The sequence below is a fragment of the Lates calcarifer genome, linkage group LG11 (genome assembly GCF_001640805.2).
Source record: "Lates calcarifer isolate ASB-BC8 linkage group LG11, TLL_Latcal_v3, whole genome shotgun sequence".
NCBI lineage: Eukaryota > Metazoa > Chordata > Actinopteri > Centropomidae > Lates > Lates calcarifer.
Genome location: NC_066843.1, coordinates 19737613 through 19759877, shown reverse-complemented (window position 1 = coordinate 19759877; position 22265 = coordinate 19737613). Strand labels below are relative to the sequence as shown.

General features: G+C 40.2%; 2 protein-coding genes across 2 annotated transcripts; both read right to left on the bottom strand.

Annotated features, from left to right (window-relative positions):
* Nucleotides 1-3855: 3855 nt before the first annotated feature.
* On the bottom strand, nucleotides 3856-12659 carry LOC108898584 (homeobox protein Dlx3b). The gene is made up of 3 exons (XM_018698514.2): nucleotides 11013-12659; nucleotides 8181-8365; nucleotides 3856-5737 (listed from the first exon to the last, which is right to left on the bottom strand). The coding sequence occupies exons 1-3, from the start codon at nucleotides 11362-11364 to the stop codon at nucleotides 5273-5275; spliced, it is 1002 nt and encodes a 333-aa protein (XP_018554030.1). The 5' UTR covers nucleotides 11365-12659; the 3' UTR covers nucleotides 3856-5272.
* A 141-nt stretch (nucleotides 12660-12800) lies between these two features.
* On the bottom strand, nucleotides 12801-21608 carry LOC108898583 (26S proteasome non-ATPase regulatory subunit 11A). Its single transcript, XM_018698512.2, has 13 exons — nucleotides 21449-21608; nucleotides 20581-20682; nucleotides 19395-19591; nucleotides 18413-18470; nucleotides 17917-18111; nucleotides 17618-17762; nucleotides 17337-17397; nucleotides 16399-16461; nucleotides 16086-16211; nucleotides 15866-15901; nucleotides 15655-15706; nucleotides 15130-15273; nucleotides 12801-14042 (listed from the first exon to the last, which is right to left on the bottom strand). The coding sequence occupies exons 1-12, from the start codon at nucleotides 21537-21539 to the stop codon at nucleotides 15131-15133; spliced, it is 1269 nt and encodes a 422-aa protein (XP_018554028.1). The 5' UTR covers nucleotides 21540-21608; the 3' UTR covers nucleotides 12801-14042; nucleotide 15130.
* Between the last annotated feature and the right edge of the window lie 657 nt (nucleotides 21609-22265).

Genomic DNA, 22265 nt, shown 5'->3' with positions numbered 1-22265 from the left:
TGAAAACTGTTTTTCCTGTGAACTGCCAGTCACAGGTCGCTACAAGCCCCTGTTTGCCCTCTGCGTCTGTCTCCCTGTGATGTTCAGGTACATTCTTCTCTGACACCTGGAAGCTGAGGGCTCAGCACAGGAAGGTAAGAGCCTAAACAAACATGGAAGGTGTCCTACTGGATGTGTAGTTTAGGGTCCACACCCTGCACACTTGTGGTGATGAACATGATATGATAATGTGGGTGTCTGCTTGGTCTCTATACGTTAGGTCAGATTTTTATTCGAAATCTGAAATACTGCAAGAACCTACAGCAAACAAGAGTAAGAATGTACAACCACACAAACAACACCATGGGGCTACGCTTTGAGCTAAGATCATATGTCAGCATGCTAACATGCTCAAAAAGACAATCTTAACATGCTGATGTTAGGCACATATAGTGTTTACTATGTTCACTGTTATAGTTTAACATGGGGGGGATTAAATAAAAGTTGTTTTTATCTTTGCAAATGCAATATGGAGAAATATAGCATGTTGTTTTAAATGAGTAATGATGCCAAAACATCTAAGAAATAATATGAGGAAGCAATTTAGATTCAATACCCGAATTAAAGCTGTTTGCTGGCTTTTTAAAATGCAACTTCAATAGATAGCTGAAGTCCTGACATCACAGCCACACTAGCCTCTGTACCTTTAGTTTCCTCTAAATCAGTGCAGTCTGTCATTCTTTCAGCATTTCTTCCATCTGTCCTACTGGGGAAAAAATGAAGCGTGTTCCTTGGGTTTACTTTCCATATCGTAGGACAAATAGCCAGCCACTGCAGCAGTTGCTACAAAAAATGGCAACCCTCAAGTTTTTCACAAATTTTAAGGTTTAATTTGAGAGCTGATGGAAAAACTACAGCACAACCAAAATGGAAATTCCAGCACAGACAGCTTTTAGACCCTGCATTCACAGAATTCTTAAGACAACAAATTGATTTCTTCTTCCAAATGAACACAAATGAAACATCTGCTGCAATTAGATGGGAGGCATTGAGGGCCTGTATATGGGGACATACGATAAGTTTCACCAGTACAAAATCCAGAACAGCAAAACATCAAATGAAATCTCTTGAATCTCAAATTAAAAACCTAGAAAAAGACCTATGTAAAAACCAGTGTAAAGACACAAAAATACAGCAGCAGCTGCTCTTATTCAGACATAATGCCTTGAAATATCAGCAAATAAACCTCCATCAAACTTACTGAAACTACAGCAGACATATTGAGACCAAGGAGAGAAGCCGGCAGATTCTTAGTATTTGTATAAGCACCAGCAATCAGAGAGGGAAATAAGTTATGCAGAGGATGATTAAGGTAATACTATCATTAATCCTACAGAAAATAATAATGCATTCAAATGCTTTTACAAAAAACCTATTCTTGTGAATGCTCTCCAAATTTGGACAAACAAAACCAATTCCTTGGTAAGCTAAAAAATCCAAAGCACATCACAAGAATGAAAATTAGATTTAGATACAGACTGGAGAAGAAGCTATAGAGTCAGGAAAAGCTGCAGGCACTAATGGCCTCTCGACTGGCATTTATAAGAAATTCAAGGATAAACTACTGACACCTATGCTGGAAATGTTTTGTTTTGCAAGGCATTCCAGAATGGAATTCTTCCCACCTCATTAAGAGAGGCCCCAATAATTCCTCTACCAAAACCCAGAAAACCAAATACCAGATGTGAGAATATGCATCAAATCAGTCACCAAAACTCAGGCACAAAAATTCTTAGCAAAGAGTTAGCAATTAGATTAGTCCTCAACTACAACATATGTTGCAACAGATCAGTGTATTATGAAAAGTACTAATAGCAGTGGAAACATTTTTTTGTTTTCCTTCAGGAAAAAAACTTTTTTTTAAAAAGGCATTAGAGTGGTATCAATCTTCTCATCTAACTTTAAATGACCAAAACATCTCATACGCGGTCACAAAGAGAAGTATTCTGAGATCCTACTATTTGGGTCCATAACATTGTTTGAGAGCGTGCATATGTATTTCATCCTTGTTACACCCTCTTTTTGTTGCCTAACCTGTGGGTTTGGTTGGTTTAGAGCCTGGAGAACAGCTTGTTTGTCACACACACACACACACACACACACACACACACACATCTCTCCTCCCCTTTCCAACTGTGTGCCACATGAAAGCACTGTACACCCCTCTCTCTCTGTGTCAGCGGTGTGTTATTAGTATCCAGAGACTCCAGAGTGTCTGCTGCACTGTCACCTCCCACAAACTCCTTTACACGCACTCTGTGTGTGTGTATAATATATAGATGGGTGCAACCTGTATCTGTTGTCTGACTCACTCTGACAGGCTCTCCAGGAAAGCACCGTCAGCACACTATCAACTCCTTTGTGTGCGTGTTCACTGCGTTCACACGTAAATACATGCAGAACATAATACACTAGTAGCTGTTTCAAATATAGACATTTTATTTCTTACTCAATTTCTGAAAAACAAATTCTTTTAAGGCACAAACTGTTGCCAATTTTGATCTACAGTGGACTCTATAAATAAAAAACCTGAGTACAGCACGTGAATACAATATATACAACTTATTTTTCAAATATGTAAGCACCAAATCACTATCACTTTTGCTCTTGATGGGTATTTTTATAGATGTCAGGGCTTTGCAGTGTCTGTGAGGAGGAATTAAAGGGCCATTCCAACAATTTTACACATGAAGATCAGATTACTTGTTGTAGGGAGTATTACACATCTTGTTGTGAAACGTCTCCTATACCACTGGAGAAGCTTTGTTAGGCCTGAGAACATTACCCTGATGATATCATAGTGACATCGTCATGGTTATCTCAGTTTAACCACAGAAAATGGGCATTTATCAGACCTAGAGGATCAATTGAAAGACACTACCAAGTTGCATTATATGTATAATTATAATATTATTATAAATAATTATCAAATCCTTAAAAAAAATCTGTTTAATGTAATATTTGGAGATGTTATCTTAAACCAAAGGGGTCTGACAGTGCCGGGTAACAGACTAAAAACAACATCACATTTTGTACGTATCTCTCTCTGGTTGGATATACCCATAGATTTTTACCAAAATGATCTTCTCTCTAGTCTTCAAATGCACATCACTTGCCTTGTGGTCCAGTTTTGTAGCAGATGTCCATGTGGCTTGAAAAACATGACTTTCCCCTTTCATAGTGTTTAGAAAACATCAGCTCAGGATCAGGTGGGAGAGATTTTTTTTTTTTTTTTAAAACTGCAGTAGTGTAAACACCTTTGAACATCTGTAACCAACTTTTAAAGGCCTTTAAAAGAGTACTCCACCAATTTAACACTGCACTCCTGTAGTATTGTTGGACTCACAATGGACAGTTTTAAAACTGTTTTTTTTTTTTTTTCATTCCACTCATTCTTCTTCCGTGTCAATGTCTGGCACTTACATTGCCCACAATGCAACTCAACTGCCAACAGTTTGGTCTGAGATTCAGCTGTGTTATGCTAGTAGTGGCTCATATAGCCTCAAGTCACTGAGATTAGGAGCAGTCTACAGAGGTTGCTTCATTCTGACTTCACATCTGCAGATTTTTTTTCTTTTTCAAACTCGTAGTCTTCAGCCCCAGCCAACATTGACTTAAGTGACATCACTTGAGGCAGTTTATCAAATTCAGGAAGCTCCCTCTGGAGACACAAACAACTTTTTCACATGTACAGTAGTGTAGACTCAGTGGAGTTACTCTTTTACAAAGTCCTAATAATGATGGCATCCTGTGTTAGTACATGTAACAAAAACTGAGCTGCAGACATTAAACAGAAAAACACACAAGCGGGTGAAATATGGCAGCCACATGTTTACTCTATTCAGTCCTAATCTAGATGACATGAAATTAAAAGTTCAACTTTAAATCCACGGTTTAACTTGTTGGTTCTTTGTGACGTTCTTGCCCACTGCTGTGCGCACATTTTTAAGCCCGGGCTTACCTCAACACACTGAGAGCACAAGGCTGAGCTCTTCACATCCACATGCAGTTCTACTTATATCTGCCACAGACATGTCTGATAAAAAAAAAAACTTTACACAAAAAATATATGGACACAAATATTTGGTTGTGTTGTTCAGTCCATGATGTTCCTACTGGTGGAAATTCACTAAAATTCAGCGATTAATGTATATTGAACATTGTACTATTAAAGAAACTCACTCTCATGGTTCATTTGAGTGTCTCTCTGGGTTTGCTTCCTCTGTTGTCCACCTTGACAACACGTCACTTGATACACAAGTGACGTGTTGTGTGTATCACGTCACTTGTCTCAAGTGACGTGATACACCACAACTACATCAAACAGTCCTGTTTTAATTTAAAGCCCTACATATCTTAAAGTTTCCTGTGCTGGTGTGATTGGCTTTAATTTACTAAGGGAATTTCAGTAGTATTCAGTTTGGAGGCCTTTACACACCAGGGTTGTGACAATTAAATAACACAAAAATGCAGAATACTTGCCTGCGAAATATCCAGGAGCTGAAGCTCCACCACAGCCGGTTCCAGGCATATTTTAGGATGTTGGTTTGAGGTCCTGCTGGGGATGATAGCACCACATCTGAGGAGGCAGAGGAACAACTAGGGAGACGACTGACCCAGAGTAGCCTCTGAGAGTCTATATGATTGGTCTATGCTTTCAAAAAAAAAAAAAAAAAACACTTTTTCACCACAAACTATTTTCCCCATTATATTGTGTGAAAGTATGACAAAAACAACAGCTCGAAAAAATATACTGACGTGTGAATTAATCACACATAAAATGCCCCCAGTGATATAAAGACCTTTACTGTGAAAACTCTGTGTTAGAGGCCACTTCCAGAGGAACGATTTAAGCTGGAGACTGAACCACTGCAAGTTTTTGACATAAATATGGTCATATTTAGAATATTAAATATACAAAATATTATCAGTGATTTCAAATAAAAATAGCAGTATGAGTCTCAGCACTTCTCTTACCCTAAGCTCCGTTATAACAACTATGTTATGAGTTTATAAACTTTGGAGATGAGGAGAAGAGGGTAACTGAGGCCAGCATTTTTTCAAACCACATTTACAGCAGAAAAGCCTGTTTTACAATGTGTGTCAGGTTTTACAGTCATGACTCATGTCTGATGATCACTGTTAGGTGTTTTCTGGTCACTGCAGCTCTCCAAATTATCCAAAAAAGCCACCTGGTGTCTAAGCACGGGGCTCGGGTCAAATTGTTCATGTTTCAGTAAACGGCTCCCATACTCTGTGTGGCTGACGTGGCTGCTGTTGATGGTGTGTGGTGCGTTGGGCCCGACGATGGCAGACCTAAATGTGCACCCTGCTGCTGGTACCAGTTCTGGTGCGTATACTCCCCCATGTAGGTGGGCGAGGAATCAACTGGAGGCTGATAGGGAGCCTGCCCCCTGCTGGTAGGATCCAGCATTGCATTATTCTTGATGCTGCTGCTGCTATTACTGTTGCTGCTGCTGCTGCTGCTGCTGTTGTTGTTGCTGTTGCTGTTGCTGTTGTTGTTGTTGTTGTTACTGTTGCTGCTGGTTTCCCACACAGCTGGGGATGGAGGAGAGTTGCAGGCCATGGAATCGCTGGCTTCTGGACTGTGCTCAAGAGGAATTTCCCCGAGTGGAAACTCTCCGTTCTTGTAGAGCTTCTTAAATTTGGAACGACGGTTCTGGAACCAAATTTTGACCTGGAGGGAAGAGCATCAAACGTTGAAGCAACTTCAAGAAATTGCTAAACTTTCTCAACACGATGTGCATGTCTTTGCTGCAGAAATTTTGAAAAGGTATTTTATTAGTCATACGTAAGAAATTACCTAACTGGAATAGAACTTAAAGCAACACAGACATATTATCACTGTAGTAAATTATTAAGGCAAACATCATGTATATCGAGCAGGCATGGGGTAAAATTAGCATTACCATTATGTTCTTGTGTGTTCACCAGCTAGTCACAAACTTTGGTGATGAGCTGGTAGAGTACAGTGAATTTTTAGAGCTTTTTTCACAAAGGACATCTGCCCGCTGCTGCTGGAAATAAGCTGATGAGAGCACTCAGACTGAACTAAACAAACAACAAACTAAGCTGAAAGACACTAAAATCCACCATAGAGCTGAGAGTACAGCAAGTCAGGTGATAATTCTCTGTGGGTTTGTCTCAAGTGACGTCTTTTATATTCCATGTGGTGATTTAATCAATTTTAGCCTCTTTTAGCTCATTGTTTTGGTTTCTTCCCTGTAGACTCCATTTTTAGCAACATTGTTTCCAGCAGCAGCAGACAGTTGTTTTCAGTGAAAAGAGTCTGGTAAATCCAGAGTATGCTATCTACCCAGTACAACACAGCAGAAAGGATAGTTACTGATGAGCTGGTGAACACAGTGGAGCATTTAGCAGCTAAAAATGCCAGTGTATTTCTCAGGAGTTGGTGTTCACTAAAAACCGAGTTAGAAGAACACTGGAAATACATTCATCAGGTGGACAGAAACACAAACTTCAAATGAATAATCATTTGCTCTGTAAATGCTGGATGTGTAAAGATTCATTTTTTGCTAACACATTAGCCCTAACAATGTTAGAACATCAGTATTGTCTTTTTAGGTTGTTCTGTTGCCATTAAGTGATGCAGCTTTAAATGAACTTTCAAAAGTCTGTTGGCTTGTTTTGGTAATTGGATCTCCACGTGTACAACATTTATCCAACCACTTATTTTCAGCTGAGTTTCTTCATCTAAGGCAAAGGCGTGTCGTCAGGACAAGTAAGGTAAGCAGTGCTTGTCCAGTTAAAGCTTAAAGATAGATATCAGTTGGAACGATAGCGAAGTGGAGGCGATATCTCTCCTCATTTCCCACTGACCTAAAATGTAACTACTGAACAGTTGTTGCCTAAAGAAAGAATACAATTTTATCTTTTCCTCTAGTCATAAACCAACAGGGCAACTTGTAAGTAATATTTACCTTCCATAGAGCACAAGACATTACAAGTGATAATATTTCCTTTAAATGTCATATGATACTATGAGAGCTATTGTGCTGTTGCTATTTGTATAAACGGTACTAAATTGTGTATTGTGCCTTTGTTTTCTTAGAGCTTGTGCATGTTACCCATGCATTACACTGAACAATGATTTACAGTAGCTATGATAAAACAACCCGCGCAGCAAGTTTTGTCTTTTATCATTCAAGCCAAGATAATTCATATGGTAGTAAATCATTAGGGCAGGAAGTGCATAAACCAAACTGACACACAACAACTCACCTAGATTCCTGCCTAGATTCTAACATATATATCTCTATTGAACTGTATTGTTCAATAGAGATATCTTGTATCTTCAATATCTTGTATTGTATCCTGTTCCATTCTATTCATAATGTAGAGCCTAGTATGGTATTGTATTGTGTGGTGTTGTATTTATGTATATTCTGTTATCCTAACATATCTTCTGAATTATATTTTTAGTATGACCTGTAATGCTAAGATACTTTATCGCTCATAATGTCCAAATTCAACATTTGGCTCAGGATCTTTTCAGCTCTTCTTCAGCTTCTCTCATAGTTTTTCAGTAATCCCAGCTCAAGTTTCATGCTCTTTTTAGACTTGATCGTTTTTTTTGCATTGGTGTGTATTGTGCGCAATGTTCAAGACCTAGAGGGGGTCAGTTCATGCACTCTGCCTCCTCAGCTCCCGAACTCACCGTCTGACCATTTACAGTGCACACACTTCAGTTTTCTGTGGCACTTCAGCCTCTACACAATAACTGACACTTCACCTTTTTACATTTATTATCTGTAATGAAATGTTAGTTCAACTAATTTCTGCTTTAACTTGACAAATTGACCATCTGGCTGCTCACAGGTTTTAAACTTCAAATGTTTAAAATGTTTTCTGCCATTCCACCTCAACTGCTTTCAGCTCTTACACCTGAAAACACACTTTAAATCCTTTCATTGCTTCAGCCTCAACTGACAGTTAAACTGCTTTCAGTGCTTCATTCAACATTCATGTGTAAAAAATGCTGAGACTTTCTAATACATTTACAGTGTTTACACCTGTAGTTTTCAGTGTAATAGAACTGTAACATCACACTGTGTTATATGATACTGTATTTCTGTGATTTGCACTGGCTGGAGACTCACCTGTGTCTGTGTGAGGCCCAGCTGTGCAGCTAGCTCGGCCCGCTCCGGCAGGGCCAGGTACTGGGCTGACTGGAATCTCCTCTGCAGGACTGCCAGCTGGTAGCTGGAATAGATGGTCCGGGGTTTACGCACCTTCTTGGGTTTACCGTTGACCATCCGAACCTCCATGTCTGGTTCTTCTTTCACTGCGAGAGGGAATAGTAAAAGCCATGTAATATTCCTGTAACACCCCCGGTGTTTGTGGAACCTTGCAGTCAGAATTTTGTACAAAATGTAACAAAGCAAATCTGAGTTTTTTTCATTCAAACAATTAAAGTATTTTTCTTCAAAGAATGATATGAACTTGTATTGGGTCTCTACAGGGCAGTCTGTGCAGAGAAGTTGTAGCACAAAAATAACCAAGGCCGCTACAACCCCGAAATTTCAAAGAAATTCCGCCAGCACTCTGAACTTATAATTTTGGTCTGACTGTCTCCCACAGCCGGGGAGGGAGACAGAGATTTATAGGTGCTTTTCATGTAGCCTGGAGGCCCGCATGTATACATCCTTCCCTGTTTATGCTGTTATTCTTGTGTCTGATTTGTGTGTGTGTGTGTGTGTTATCCTTTAGAGATATCACCTAACATTGCTCAAATATATTTCTGTTCTACTTATAAATATATGAATACACATATAAAGTTTTTGTGCAATTTGTGAGGGGAAATATATCTTTGTATTGTAATATTTCATATATTTGAGAATTTACCTTCACTGAACAGATTTAACTAAAGTGTAATTTAAGTGTTCTTATACTCAGTATATTTAAATTGGACTACTTTTGGACCAAAAGAAACAATAAAAGTATTCAGTAAACAGATTTTTAAATTGGGGTTAGGCTTTGAAACAGTATTTATACCTTCACATTGGGAGATAAAAATCACAGGAGTTATAAGTAACAAGAAGAACAACATCATCAGCAGAAGTTAATTTAAATAATGGTATGAATTTTCTTGTGTGTGTATAGACCTTGTGTTTAGTGTCAGGTCCATTTTTATGAGAGGATTGGGTGCTGTGGGACGGATTGGACTCATGACCTCAGTATTTCTGAAACTCTTGCCATGGCGCTGTGCCCATTTGTTTCTGTAGTTTATTTTAACTTCTCTTCTTGTTTGTGTATTGTGCATTTTTACATAATTGTTGTTTTTTTAAAGAAAAAAACAACTATTCACCTATAAATGTACTTGTTTATTTATTTATTTGTCAGGGCGTGGCCACAGGCCTTGCGTGATAAGGAGCCGTCCTTGTTGGATGATTCAAAGGCCAAGGCTGACTGACATGTCGTGACACCTGATGTGCGTGGCTGTGGGCCAAAGTCCCCTGAGGCCATTTCCAAGAGTCAGCTCCAAACTGGAATGTCAAAAACAGAACACCAGTCTGTCGAGTTTGTTTTCACTCTGTAGTTTGCACAGAGACACCCTCAAAGCTCAAAAAAGAGCCAACAGAAAAAGCTTTTGAGCATAGTATGGCAGTACTTAGAGGGGAGGTTGAAGAGCCAAAATGATGTTTGCTCAAAATGACCTTTATGTTCTTAGAATACTATTGCAGCATCTGTGTATTGAGTTTATGGTGACATTATGTGCTCGTCTTAGTTCTCAAGATATTCACTACAGGAATTTCAAGTTTTTATCCAAAAATATTTTCTTGTACACATTATTGTACAATTAGTTTATTTATGTTTAAGTTATGTGTTTAGTGAGCCAGCTGTGTATAAATGAATTAGTTCTTCATTTCTTGTATAGGTGAAGTTGACTAATCACTGGCTAGATCTAGGCCATGGCCTCCATCCAAAGGCCTATGGGGCTGATCTTAGATTTCTATCGACATAAAATCTCAAATAAGTTCAAAGATAAAAACATAAACAGGATATGGTTCAGTGACCCACCATTTACAGTGACTGACAATGTAAAATGAGACAAAACAATAACTGAGCGAATTTCTGTCTGTCAAATTCAGGGGCATTTTCTTGTTATTCTCACCTTGCCAGTATTGATCTCCTGTTTCCTGACAAATGCTTAAGCAAACTTCCATTAGAATTTATAGAAATTCAGCTGCAATCTGTGACGTCCCTGACATGTAAAACCAGACTCTGCTCCACTGACACTAAACAGCACGCTGAGTTTATTTGGGAGTTCTTTGTCCAGCCAAGTAAAAATCTGATTCAACTTCTGAGCAGGAGACTGCAAACCTCACTCGCTCCATCCAACACCCCATATTTTTCTGTCTTTTTATTACTGTTTAAAGTATCAAATCTTCAACCCTGAGCGATAAAGTCTATAAAATATCTACAATATCTACATCTTATAGTATAATAAATGTCTGTGAATATTACTTCTGCGTGCTAAATTGTTCATTTGGATATAGTTTTTTATACATTTGGTAGAATATTATTTTTATAGCTGAGTAAAATACTCCTCTAATGAGAGAAAGTGAGATGTTCAAGAGAGCATCAGCTAAATGCTCCACACTATGTATTAACGTGTGGTGTAAAGAGATAGTGAAAACTGAGTGCGTTAAACTCAGTATTATTATTTAATGGTTTATATGATTAAACGTGAGCACTCGCCAGACATCAGCCTCAGTGTCAAGACAACTTTCTCGGTCTAGACAAAGATGGAGAAGGTCTTCTACACAGTTATCTGTAGGAGGGAAAAACTCCGCGCGTCTGTGCAGTAGTTTGAAAACCTTGTTGATGTCTTCATGAAGTTATTCAAAAGTTAATGTCCAGCCAATAATCTGTCATACTGTTCCCACTGTAAATAGTGGAGGGAAATATTTAAGTTGGGATTAACTTACCACTGTCCTGCATCGCTGACTGCACCTCCCTGCTGAATGCCCCGTGCTCTCTGTATGTTGCATGAGGGTATGGGTATTCTGTCTTGCTAACAGGGTACGCGCCGCCTGGACCCATCCCGTTCAAGTTATAGTGGTGGTACGCGTACGGGTTCATGTGCTGAGCTGAGTACGGCTGCTGTGCCGGGTAGAAATCCTGCGAGCCGTGGAGCGCGCTCTGGCCACTGTAGAAGCCCATGTCTGTGGATGAGGACTCCGGCAGGGTTGGGGAATCCTTGGTGGCCGAGATGGAGCTCCCGGCCGCGGGAAGCGAAGGTTTCTTCTCCTCGAAGACAGGTGAGGGTTGCCCGTTCATTTTCAGGATTGTTGTTGTTTTCTTTTTGCTTTTTTTTGCTCTGAACTCGAAACCAGGAGTGTTCGGAAATCCGCACGCAGTCTGGAGCTGGCGTTCCCAAACTCCCTTGACGCAGCAGCCAGGCTGTCCACCGTGGCGGCGCCCAACCCAACTAGAGCTCCTAATTACAGGGCGCGTCGAGCTGAGCCAAGCCGGGCAGGACTGAGGGGAGTGGATGTCTCCTTCTCATTGGTTCGCCTGCTCGCTCCCTGCCTCTGCCCCGAGGCCAAGACAGCGCTGACTGTCGCCTGTCTGGCTCCCTTCTCTCCCCACAGAAACCTCCAGTAAGCCTCTCCTCAGGCCTGCACTAGGACGCATAAACAGTTGGCAAGCCTGTAAAGTCCTCTAACTAACATTTACTTGGACCTATCTCGAAGGCTTAACAACATCCGAGATTCTCAACAGAGTGAAGACTTACTAACCAAGCCGCGCATAATGGTGTTGTGATAAGGATTGTTTACGCATAAGCTCTACAGTGCTGCCTTCCATTCTAATGCAGATACAGAGCCAAGTGCTGCTGTCGACCCATGTTGGGAGTTATTTACAGTTAATTAAGGCTTATTTAAAGAAAAAAAAAAGGCTTCACCCCCTTTACTTGTGTTGTGACTTGGGCCCCGGGCTTCTCCCCTGCCTCAGGGAAGAGGAACAGCCCACAGTAAACCCACAATAAACTTGAGGTGTATAAAACATGGAGGTATGCTGCAGGGACACACCATAGTGATACACAAGGAGAAAAACTTCCACAAAGTACCTCACCTTAAAGAGTGAGGTCAAATCTGAATGCACATATCCCTAATTACACAAATGTGTTGCTGTACAGTTTCCATTTGTTACAAACTACAAATCCCAGTAACTGCAATACAAAAATACACTTGTACACTCAAAAGAGAAGGTGAAATTTCTCTCTCACTGAAAGGTTTAGGAGTTGAAGTCAGTCAAGTGACACCAGATGTCACTATTGGGGCTTATTCTGTCCATTTCAACCATTCCTTTATCACTTTCAGCAATCCATTTCATTATTTGAGTCTTCACTGCTTAGTTTCCCTGCACTCTCAATTGCAATGTGCATTCTTTAGTTGTTTCATCAATATGCAGTTTTTTCTTTTGTTGTTGTTTTGTGTGAATAAAACTTTTACCTAAGTATTTTTCAAATGAGTTGAGCTTCTGTACAATCTTTGCACACACACCCTGACAACTACAGAAGGATCCCTGGTTGGGAATAACTGGTCTAGAGTATGAAACTGCAGACAACTGAGCACAAGAGAAATGAAATACATTTGAACCGTATCTCTGCACAGAAAATAATCAAACCTCATGTGATATGAGGCATGTTAAAGGAGCACAGAGGGGAAAAAAAACTAACTCATTTCATTTCCAGGATCCTTAAATCACACAAGTTGCAGGTTTAATTTTTTTTATTAGCATTTGTCTTTCTCTATGTCATATATGGTAAACCCTCAAGTCCTTGCAAAATTAAGTTCCCAGAAATGTACAGCTTGATTTTCTTCAGTGAAACCCGCCCTTTTCACATCTCAGAACAAAGAGTTCTCTCTCCAGTCACATCTCAAGCATCAAAAGCACTTTGTGTGACTGACCAAGCTCTCGGCGGCAAGGTTTATTCTGTTCTTACGCATTATAAAAAAGGGGGACAGTGTGAATATATCAGGCCTTGGATGATGCTTGGCAATTGTTATATACAAACAGGTAGTGGGAGGAAGGGGAGAGGGGGTACGAGAGACCCCAGTATGTTGATGAATGTCCTCCTCTCGTTGTGGCATGGTCCCAAGTGGACAGAAGAGCAAATTCCCTGTATGGTCCACAAATCCCAGAATGCCTTGTGACTGAGTGAGACCACTCAGGGAGAAACAGGTGAGGGGTGGGCCAAAAGGTCACAGTAAGAATGTGAGGAGAAAGAAGGGGTTGTTCTGATGGCCTGCATTTTCAAAACCATTCGTCAGGTGACCAAGTTTTAACGGTGGGTTGATTCTTCACAACCGCAGAAAATCAGAGAAATTCAAACATTCACTTTCAGGGCTGGTTGGCAAATTGAACAGAACAGGTAGAATCCGGTGAGGAACAGACCAACCAACCCACCACTGCCCCAGGTTAGACTCAGAGAACAGACTGAGCATGTTTTTGTTTTTTTGTTTTTTACAATATATGTATGTATAAGTACTGTATAGGTATTCTTTATTGTTATTTTACAAGATTCCCTGATGGCCAGTGCAGAGAGAAACAAAGGAAAAAAAGGGGAGAGGGAGGCTTGTCCAGTTTTACATACAGTAGAAACCAGTGGTGGGAAAAGAGAAGAGGAGCGCAGTGCCTGGATTTGTCCATAAGGAGGAGCACTTTGTGTCAGATCAACCCCAGTCAGATTGGAAGGAAGAGACAGTGAGAGGAGGGAGGGAGAGCAGAGGGCCGAGGGAGGACTAGGAGGAGCTGCATGTCCACCCTGTCAGTTTGTTGTTCTGTTGGGTTGTCTTCAGTTGGTCAGCTGGTTTATTTGCTTGCTGGGTTGTTGAGTGTTTGTAATCTCCTCGTCCTCCTCCCCTCGTCCCTCCCAGGTTTAAGTGAGCGATCGACGGAGGTCTGACTGGCCCATGTCACCCCACACAGGAGGACAGATGGTTTCACTCTCTCTGAGGGGAAAGACAGAGACGGGTTGGGGACAACACACACACACATTTTACAGAAACAGTTTATGGTGAATGAGCAACAAGTTATTTTTATAAAACTTTACTAACCTATTTTAGTGTTATTTTATATTAACTTACTGTCTGCAGTACCTACCTAAAACCATTTTTTTCTATGGGAACAATTATACCTTTTTTTAAATAGACATTTATTTTCTTGCATAAGAGTCAGATGAGAAGATTGATACCATTCTTATATCTGTACACTGAATATACAGCACACTCTCATGTGCACCACAAATGACAGGCATACAGTATACAAAAAGTATGATTAACTATTTATGATGGTCCATCGGCCGACTAAGGCCCACCATGATTTGTCCAGGTAAGCCTGATGGCCGGTACACCACTGAGTGTTACTGAGGATGAGGTGCTTGCCGTCTGCACTTCTTTGCCTCAAGGCTGGGCTAAACGCTGTTGACTTAGTGGAGCCGCAAATGTTGACAGTCTGTTCCTCATCTCCTTCACGTGAAATATTACAGTATTAGGCCATCTGAGGGTCTGTTTTTGGCTTTTACCTTTCCTCCTTCGCGTTATCCCTAAAATGCCTGTGTTAAAAGCTGAACATCACTGTAAACACAATGGGGGTAAAAACACTGATCTCAGACCTGCTGTTTTCCTATATTCATGTTTTAACTAACCAATGTCACTGGTGAGCTTTCCAACCATTATATCAGTGTTTCCAACTGAGCTGCCCCACTGCAACTGTATCTATCTATCAGCTGTGCTATTCATCATGGCTGATGATATGTGTGTTACTTGTAACAGCTTTACAACAGAAACCAATGGAATCAGTGAGTAAATAATCACCTTACTGACTCATCAATAGCAGTTATATGGAGGTCAAAGTAAACTAAAAGTTATCACCTCAGTCTATTACTTTGTACCATTACTGTTTTCATCTCTGCACACGACAGTGGTAATGGACAAAATGTTATTTCAGCCTGCTAAATTATTTTCAGGTCACTACAACATGTCATTCATTGAAATAACACACACAGACACCAGTGTTATCAGTTCTATTGGGGCTTACCTTATGTTAGCTTCTTGGCTTTGTTGTAGAGTGAGTCAACCACTTTGCTCATGTTCTGAATGGTCTCCAGGGCCGCCTCGTATGTCTTGTCCACCACTGGCTCATCAAAGACAATCAGTACACCTTCACCTTGGTCCAAAATACCTGTCAGGTTGGATGGTGTGGGACAATAAGGAAGGAAAACCCAGTGAGAAAATTGGTAGAATGCTATTTAAAGGCTATTAAGTAGATGTGCACCCTCTCAATCAGTTTAGTTCATTTCAGTGAGTAAGAACAAAGTATTTTGAACTCTACGAGCAAAAAGCAACAGCACTGAAACACCTAAAAATCAGTCATCTTTCAAGCTTTAGAATCAGTCATCTTTCTTTAGTTTAGCCATGAGCGTAAATAGGTTCCATCTGCAAGAGATAACCACAAAACACTAACATTTAAAACAAGGAAAACGCCAATATTTTTATTCATGTAGAGTTCACATGTGCAGAAAAGCCAGTGTACTTGTTTACAAAAAGAACTGTGGAAGTATACCATGAAACTTCTTATCCAGAATCATCTGTGATAATTTCCTCTCCACGTCTCCCTGCAAGGCAGACACAACCAGATTTTAGATAGGTCACTGTAAAAGCCTAAGAAATTACTGGAAATAGGAAACTCGTGTGAGTGACTTGCCAGCAAGCCAGGTGTATCATAAAAATGAAAGTCTAAAAGGAAACACTGAACAAAACAGGCAAAATCTTACCTTAGGAAGTTTGATGAGGGAGGAAATGTGTGCTATCTGTTAGAGAAGAGATGGACAAGAACAATGATTAAAGACACATAAGTATACTACAAGTTATTACACTAAATATTCCTGGTGTTGTTACTGAGTATTCTTTGTCTACATGAACCATGTCCTGGGTTCAGTTCTGTACCTTTCTGAACTAATTGTGGTTGAACACAGACAGATCTAAGAGGATTACCTGGACCCTGGAGAAAGGTTCGATGACCCTGATGAGGTTCTGTTCCAGCAGGTTGTCGTACAACTTGGTCAGATGGGTGCTGATAATAGGGTCATCCCTCAGCTCTGGTTTGTATTCTGTAAGTGCCTTTGGAATGGTGAAAACAGGACATTTTAATCACAAGTGAGAGGGAGGGGCTAAAACATTATCCAAACCACTGAAAGACAGATGGCGCCCCAATCGCAGCAGTTTAATTCTTAAGTGTTGTTAAGCAACAATAGCCTTTCACAGTCTCAACCATGTAAGCATACAGCATCAAACTCCAGACACAAACCTTTTCAAAGTCTGCAAGCGACCGGTTCTTGCTGGCTTGTGCCACACATTTCAGTGAGTCTGTCTGTAGAAAAGAGGAAGATGAACAAAAGGTTGAACATCTTTTACCAAGAGAGCCTGCGGAAAGTGGTACTATATACACAATGAATATGTATATGTATAAATTACATTTAACTTTTATATTGACTGTTTGCTACACCTAATACTCTAGCTACTGTTGTTACACCTGCGAAGCTCCCGACACTACATTATGCAGTTTACAATAACAAAGGCGGACTGTTCACTAGAATTTTCATTTTTGAAAGAAGGGGTCTGATTTTACACAAAAGCAGGCTTCTCAAGTTTAATCAACCACCGTCAAATTAGTTCCACAAGTTAGTTTACAATGATTTATCTGACTGACTCTGAATGCCTCCAGCTGAGTTTTATTTAAAACGTTTCACACATCATACAGTGCAAAAACACAGAAGCTAAAGCTGCATGTCCCTGGCGAAAAGCAATCACGCATTGCTGGGTCTAATCAAAACCTAATGAAGAGCAGGACAGGGTCGCTAACATTAACCTAAATTCCAACAGCATCCAAGATCAGCTCATATACAGTGGATATACTAGACATGAACAGGGCTTTTTTTTTTTTTTTTTAAACAAATTTGCTCATACTATCCTTGTCAGCCTTGGAGGTAATGCTGGGTTACTGCATAGGAAGCTAGCTTCAACTTCACTAAAGTTAAAGCACATAATCAAAAAAAAAAAAAACAAAAACAAAACACTACCCTCTGTGCCTTTTAAATTTTCTTTCTCACCAAATTCCACAGTACACTGTTTCAACGTGCAATTTGATTTGATTTGACAATTACTGCTTGGGGGTGAGGCTTAGAAAACAGTCAATGAAATTTTAATTACATTTAAAGTGTAAGTTATGAAAAATGAAGGGGTTACCTGTCTGCCAGCATACCGGAGAGCTAGCTTGCCACTGATGAGGGCTTGGACATCCTCAGGTCTGTAACAGAAAAAATATACATCTATACAAATTAAATCTTATTTTACTGCATTTTGGCAACTTATAAAAAATGGCTGATTAATCATCTTTCATTGATTTTTCAGAAAGCCGATACTCTCTTATTATTTGTGTCCTTAGATAACATCTGTTAGGACTATATAAATCAAGTCATTTTATCCAGTATGTGTCCATGTGATGTATCTGCATTTATACCACTTACGCATTGAGCATGATTTTGCAGAGCAGCATGTATTTGAGGGCTGTGATAGCTCGTGGGCTGTCAATGGAATCGTAGCCCTCAAAGGCCTCATAGAAATAGGAGTAAGCCGTCTTCCAGTCTTTCTCCTCTGCTGCATGAATGATCCCTGGAAACACAACCAAACACACAAATAAATGTTGGGTTAACTGCAAAGCATAGAGACGAACAGTAACTAGTAACTTAAGTATTCATCAGCAATCATGTTTTGATCAGCTTTTAAACTCTGTTTATGTGTTTTATAAGAACTATACATATTGTACCTGACTGCATGTCTAAAGCTGCTTGTAGTTTAGGTGGGCAGTAGATGGCGTTGGCGGTTGTCCTGGCAGAGGTAAGGGCAGCGCGGGCCTTGGGCAGGTTACTGAGCGCATGGTACGTCTTACTCTCCAGCAGCTGAACCTCCACCAGAAGGGCTTTGTCGTCCATCTTCTTAAGCTCCTGCAGCAACTGAGAGCCTGATGAACAAAGGAAGCATGGAGTTAGCGCAATGCTTTTAGTACGTTTACTTAGCTTTGGGTCCAAATAGGTGGAAAACCTCCACTGTTAGAAAATGGACACAATTATAATAAGAAATCCTGTCTAAAAAAGTTGTATTTAGGATAAGAACTAAACGAAGTACATGAGTCTACAATCTCCTTCCCCTCTTTAGTTCCCCTAGTATGTATGTTTTAGACCCAAATTATCTTTTGTCCTCTAAATATTTTTGTAATTGTCAGGCAAATTTAAAACAGCAACTCCTACAGATTGAAAACTCACCAAGTTGTAGTGCCTCCTGGTAGCACTTTGTGTCAAAATACAGTGAAATGAGACGAGCCTGAGGGAAAAGAAAAACAACCATCATCTCAGAGCCCAGGTCAACAACTTCTTTGTACATTTGTTACAACAAAAAGCAAAAATGTAAATTAACTACTGCTGGCACTGGGAAAATATATCCAGACGGAAGATTCTGAGTAGTGTTCATTACTTAAAAACTTATACCAAGTTTAATGCTTGAAACTGCTTTTTTAAATTACTGGTCTGGCCCAAAATTGTACTTTAGCAATAGATTTAATCAACATTAACTTTAATGCTTAACAACAAAAAAGCCTTTACTTCAACAGTGGTGCTTTCTGTGACTTTTAAGGACTGATAGACCAGAAGGCTGGATTAATACCCAAAGAGGGTAGGAACATCAATCAGAAAGTTCAAGAACTTTTGTTTCGATGTTGCTGGAACATGCTGCTTGAAACAGAAACAAATTTCTTACACTTCGTCAGCTAGTGTTGCCAAATTATTCTTTCATACAGCTAGGTAAACTAGCCAGACAGCTGCCAGACAAGTCGATCCAAATCTTGAGATGGCCTGTTTGTTTGGGTTGGCCACGATGAACCACAGTTAGTTTGGAAAGAAAGTTCCTAGATCCATAATTTCAGGAATTTTGGTGCCGTTTCTCCTGGTACTACTTGAGTATGAAAGGCCTGTTCTCACTTGCCCAAACAAACCTGGAAGGAAATCCTCAGCAGGTTGAACAAAGTAAACGGTAAATGGAATGTACTTATACAGCGCTTTTCTAGTCATATTGACCACTCAAAGTGCTTCACACTACAGCTTGCATTCGCCCATTCTCACACACCTTCATACAGCACTTGTTCTATCCATGTTAAGTTCTCTCTAACACATACACACACCTTCATACACCGATGACACATCGGGAGCAAATTGGGGTTCAGTATCTTGCCCAAGTATATTAAAGTCTCACCTCTAGTGCCTGTCTGAGGAAGGTCCTCTTCTCTGCCTTGGCCCACTCTATACACTCCAGACAGAGCTCAACCTCCTGACCTGTGGCAGCCTCCATGTCCAGGAACAGGTCCAGCAGGGAGCGGACAAGTCGGGCTGCCTTGGCCTTAGAGATAGAGTTGAGGAAGGGGCGCACATACTTCAGCAGACCCCCAAGCTCTAAAGAGAAGATGGGAGAAAGAGAGCCAGAAAATTCAGAAACATAAAACAGCTTAAGTAAGCTTGTGGTCAGCCTGTCACAACAGCTGATGAATGCACAAATTTTATCCTAGTAGAGAGCTGCAAAACATGAAGACACTCTCTAGTCCAAAATGTTTCCAAATTGAAGAAAACCTATTATTTTGGCATGTTTATATTTCAGTATGGAATATGATCCTGGGAAAAGTTAGGGGCTCTGATCAAGTCAGGTTTGTAACTAGGGAGTGATTTGGAACACAGTCCAGGCCTGTATAGAGTCACTTGATTTGACAGAGATCATACTTCTTCCTGTTTTACTGTTTTGATGAATTATAGCACTTCCAATACTGCCAATACTCTGAAATATTTTTCATAAAAAGATCCTTGGGTATCTTACACCTTTAAAGCAAATTTCCTTTCCTCTACAATTATCAATTTATTTCATATTCTACTTTTCATATCCATTTCAGTATATATATATTACTAAGAGCATTTTGCTACAAATACAGCAACGCAAACACTTGTTTTACTGTTTGATCTGACTCTCATGTGTACATGTACAAACACTTTCCTCCTTTTGATGAATTTTCATCAAGACAGCCATATGAGCTGAACAGTTAACATTTTAACACACTTGTCTTGCTGCTCAGCATTCACAATTTGACAACAATACCAAATCAAGTGACTACAGCTATAAATCATAGTTTGCCTAACCTGAAGAGGCCTCACCACATAAAACAAATCTGCAAGTCTTTCTTGTCAGCAAATTAGAAACTACAGAAGAACAATTTAGTTAGATCAAAATAAGTATCAAAACCTCTACAGTGTGGTCTTTGGGTCTGGAGACTTACTGATGTGGCTTCACTGGGGTATGAAAAGTTTACTTTTGATTAGATTTTTAAAAGATCTGTTTAAGCAGTATGACATGAAGCTTCGTGTAGCTTGAAGTATGAACATCATGTTCTGATTACCCGCGGCCTGTCCTGTCTTGGCCAGCAGCCCACCCAGCTCCAGGATGCTCTGCTCCTTAACACGCACCGCCTCCTCATCACTCTCCTGGATGTCCCGCTTCACTACAGTGCACATACATACACACACACACACACACACACACACACACACAAAATATATACAATGATGATGTAATCTGATCCGTACTGACATGAATCACCGCGATATACAAACAGTGAAAATGCTGATACACACTCCTTCCTTCAGTCTCGAGAGACAAACATTAAGTCAAGTTATATCAGTGATAGGCTGGGTTGGATGGCAAACAGCCAATTGGCTAGCGGATCTGTGAAATATCCGAACTGTCAAATCAAACAATAAACGATGGTGACAGCTATGCTGGTACTCTTTATTAACTAAAACAAAGCGCCAAGTGTTATACAAGCATAAGCTAACCGCTGTGACACAGAAGGTGATGTTGAAGAGCCAGCTGAGTTTTCCATTAATTTCCTTATTGGCCTGACTCCTGACAAGACGAGGACTAGCTGCTAACAACGCTGACTGCGTGCTAACGTTAACTAGCCAGCTGTCAACCAAGTTCCTCTTAAATGAATGAGCCCGGGAAGCTAACGTTAGCTTAACTGACAAGCTAGGCGGTATGTTGCTAGCCGGCTAGCCCACTGCTGCTGACTCACTGTGCAAGCAAGGAGAAAAAAGAGACGGCCAGCACTGGACTAGCTAACTTAGCTTAGCTTAGCTTAGCTGCTAACTGGCTGACAGCAAAGGTGGCTAACTCATCTGCTCCACGTTTGATGGAGGTGTATATCGTCCATGTCGGCGCGTAAAAATATTTTCTCTCTAATGCCACAATGAGTTGATTATATTTACCTATAGAATGTAAGATATCGATAGAGGCATTCCGGTCTGTTCCAAGAAGAGACTGTGCTCTCTGAAACTCAGCCACTGCCGCGGCTGCCATCTTTCCTCTGCCTGCCTCCGCTCCACTCTGCCCGGTTGTTTTCCGGTCAGGTCGTTCACATGGTTGGAACAATGCCGCCCCCCACAGGTGGTGCCGAGTTCGGCCTGCCTTGTGCATTCACATGTACATAAACTCATTTGGCAGACGTTCTTGTTCAAAAGGTCTTCCAAGTGAGGGACAACACTAAAGCTTCAGTACAGACACTAAAGTTTCAGGACCGTCGCTTCTTAAAACAGCCGTAGTTTATTTCATTAAACACTACAATACACACAAATTACTGTTAATCAACGATTTAACCTTTTGTAGCCTTATTTCTTAATCTCACAGTATTTATGCAGGCGAACTATTTGTGGCTATCCAGTGTGTTTTTGGCATTGCACGCCAGTGATGTAATGCTTTATATATTTATAATTAGGTTTTTACATGCCGAGAAATGAATGACACAAGTATCACATTTACCCACAATTATCTCAGGATATGTGCTGATGACACATTTGGATTCAACAAAATGAAAATGTGGATGCAATATTCAAGGGAGTTGATTATGTAACAGCAGTAAGCAGCCCAAGAGATCATTTAGACAGTCAAGGGAAATGTTGCACCAGACCACAGTTTAGTTTAAAATCTATTGTTGGTTCATTTGTCTATCTGCAATGTGCCATGCATTAAAAGTGCATTTGATTCTGAGTCCAGTGAAGCTCAGTTTTTATTAGGAAGTTTAATTTG

Bases quoted from the DNA above. Each gene is read 5' to 3' on its own strand.
- LOC108898583 (XM_018698512.2), bottom strand. From the start codon at position 21,539: ATGGCAGCCGCGGCAGTGGCTGAGTTTCAGAGAGCACAGTCTCTTCTT. The intron at 20,683-21,448 runs GTAAATATAATC...TGTGCACTGTAG, and splicing joins CGATATCTTACATTCTATAG to TGAAGCGGGACATCCAGGAG. The intron at 15,274-15,654 runs GTATACTTCCAC...CCAACCTGACAG, and splicing joins TCTGGATAAGAAGTTTCATG to GTATTTTGGACCAAGGTGAA.
- LOC108898584 (XM_018698514.2), bottom strand. From the start codon at position 11,364: ATGAACGGGCAACCCTCACCTGTCTTCGAGGAGAAGAAACCTTCGCTT. The intron at 8,366-11,012 runs GTAAGTTAATCC...TCCCTCTCGCAG, and splicing joins GTCAGCGATGCAGGACAGTG to TGAAAGAAGAACCAGACATG. The intron at 5,738-8,180 runs GTGAGTCTCCAG...TCTTCCCTCCAG, and splicing joins TGGGCCTCACACAGACACAG to GTCAAAATTTGGTTCCAGAA.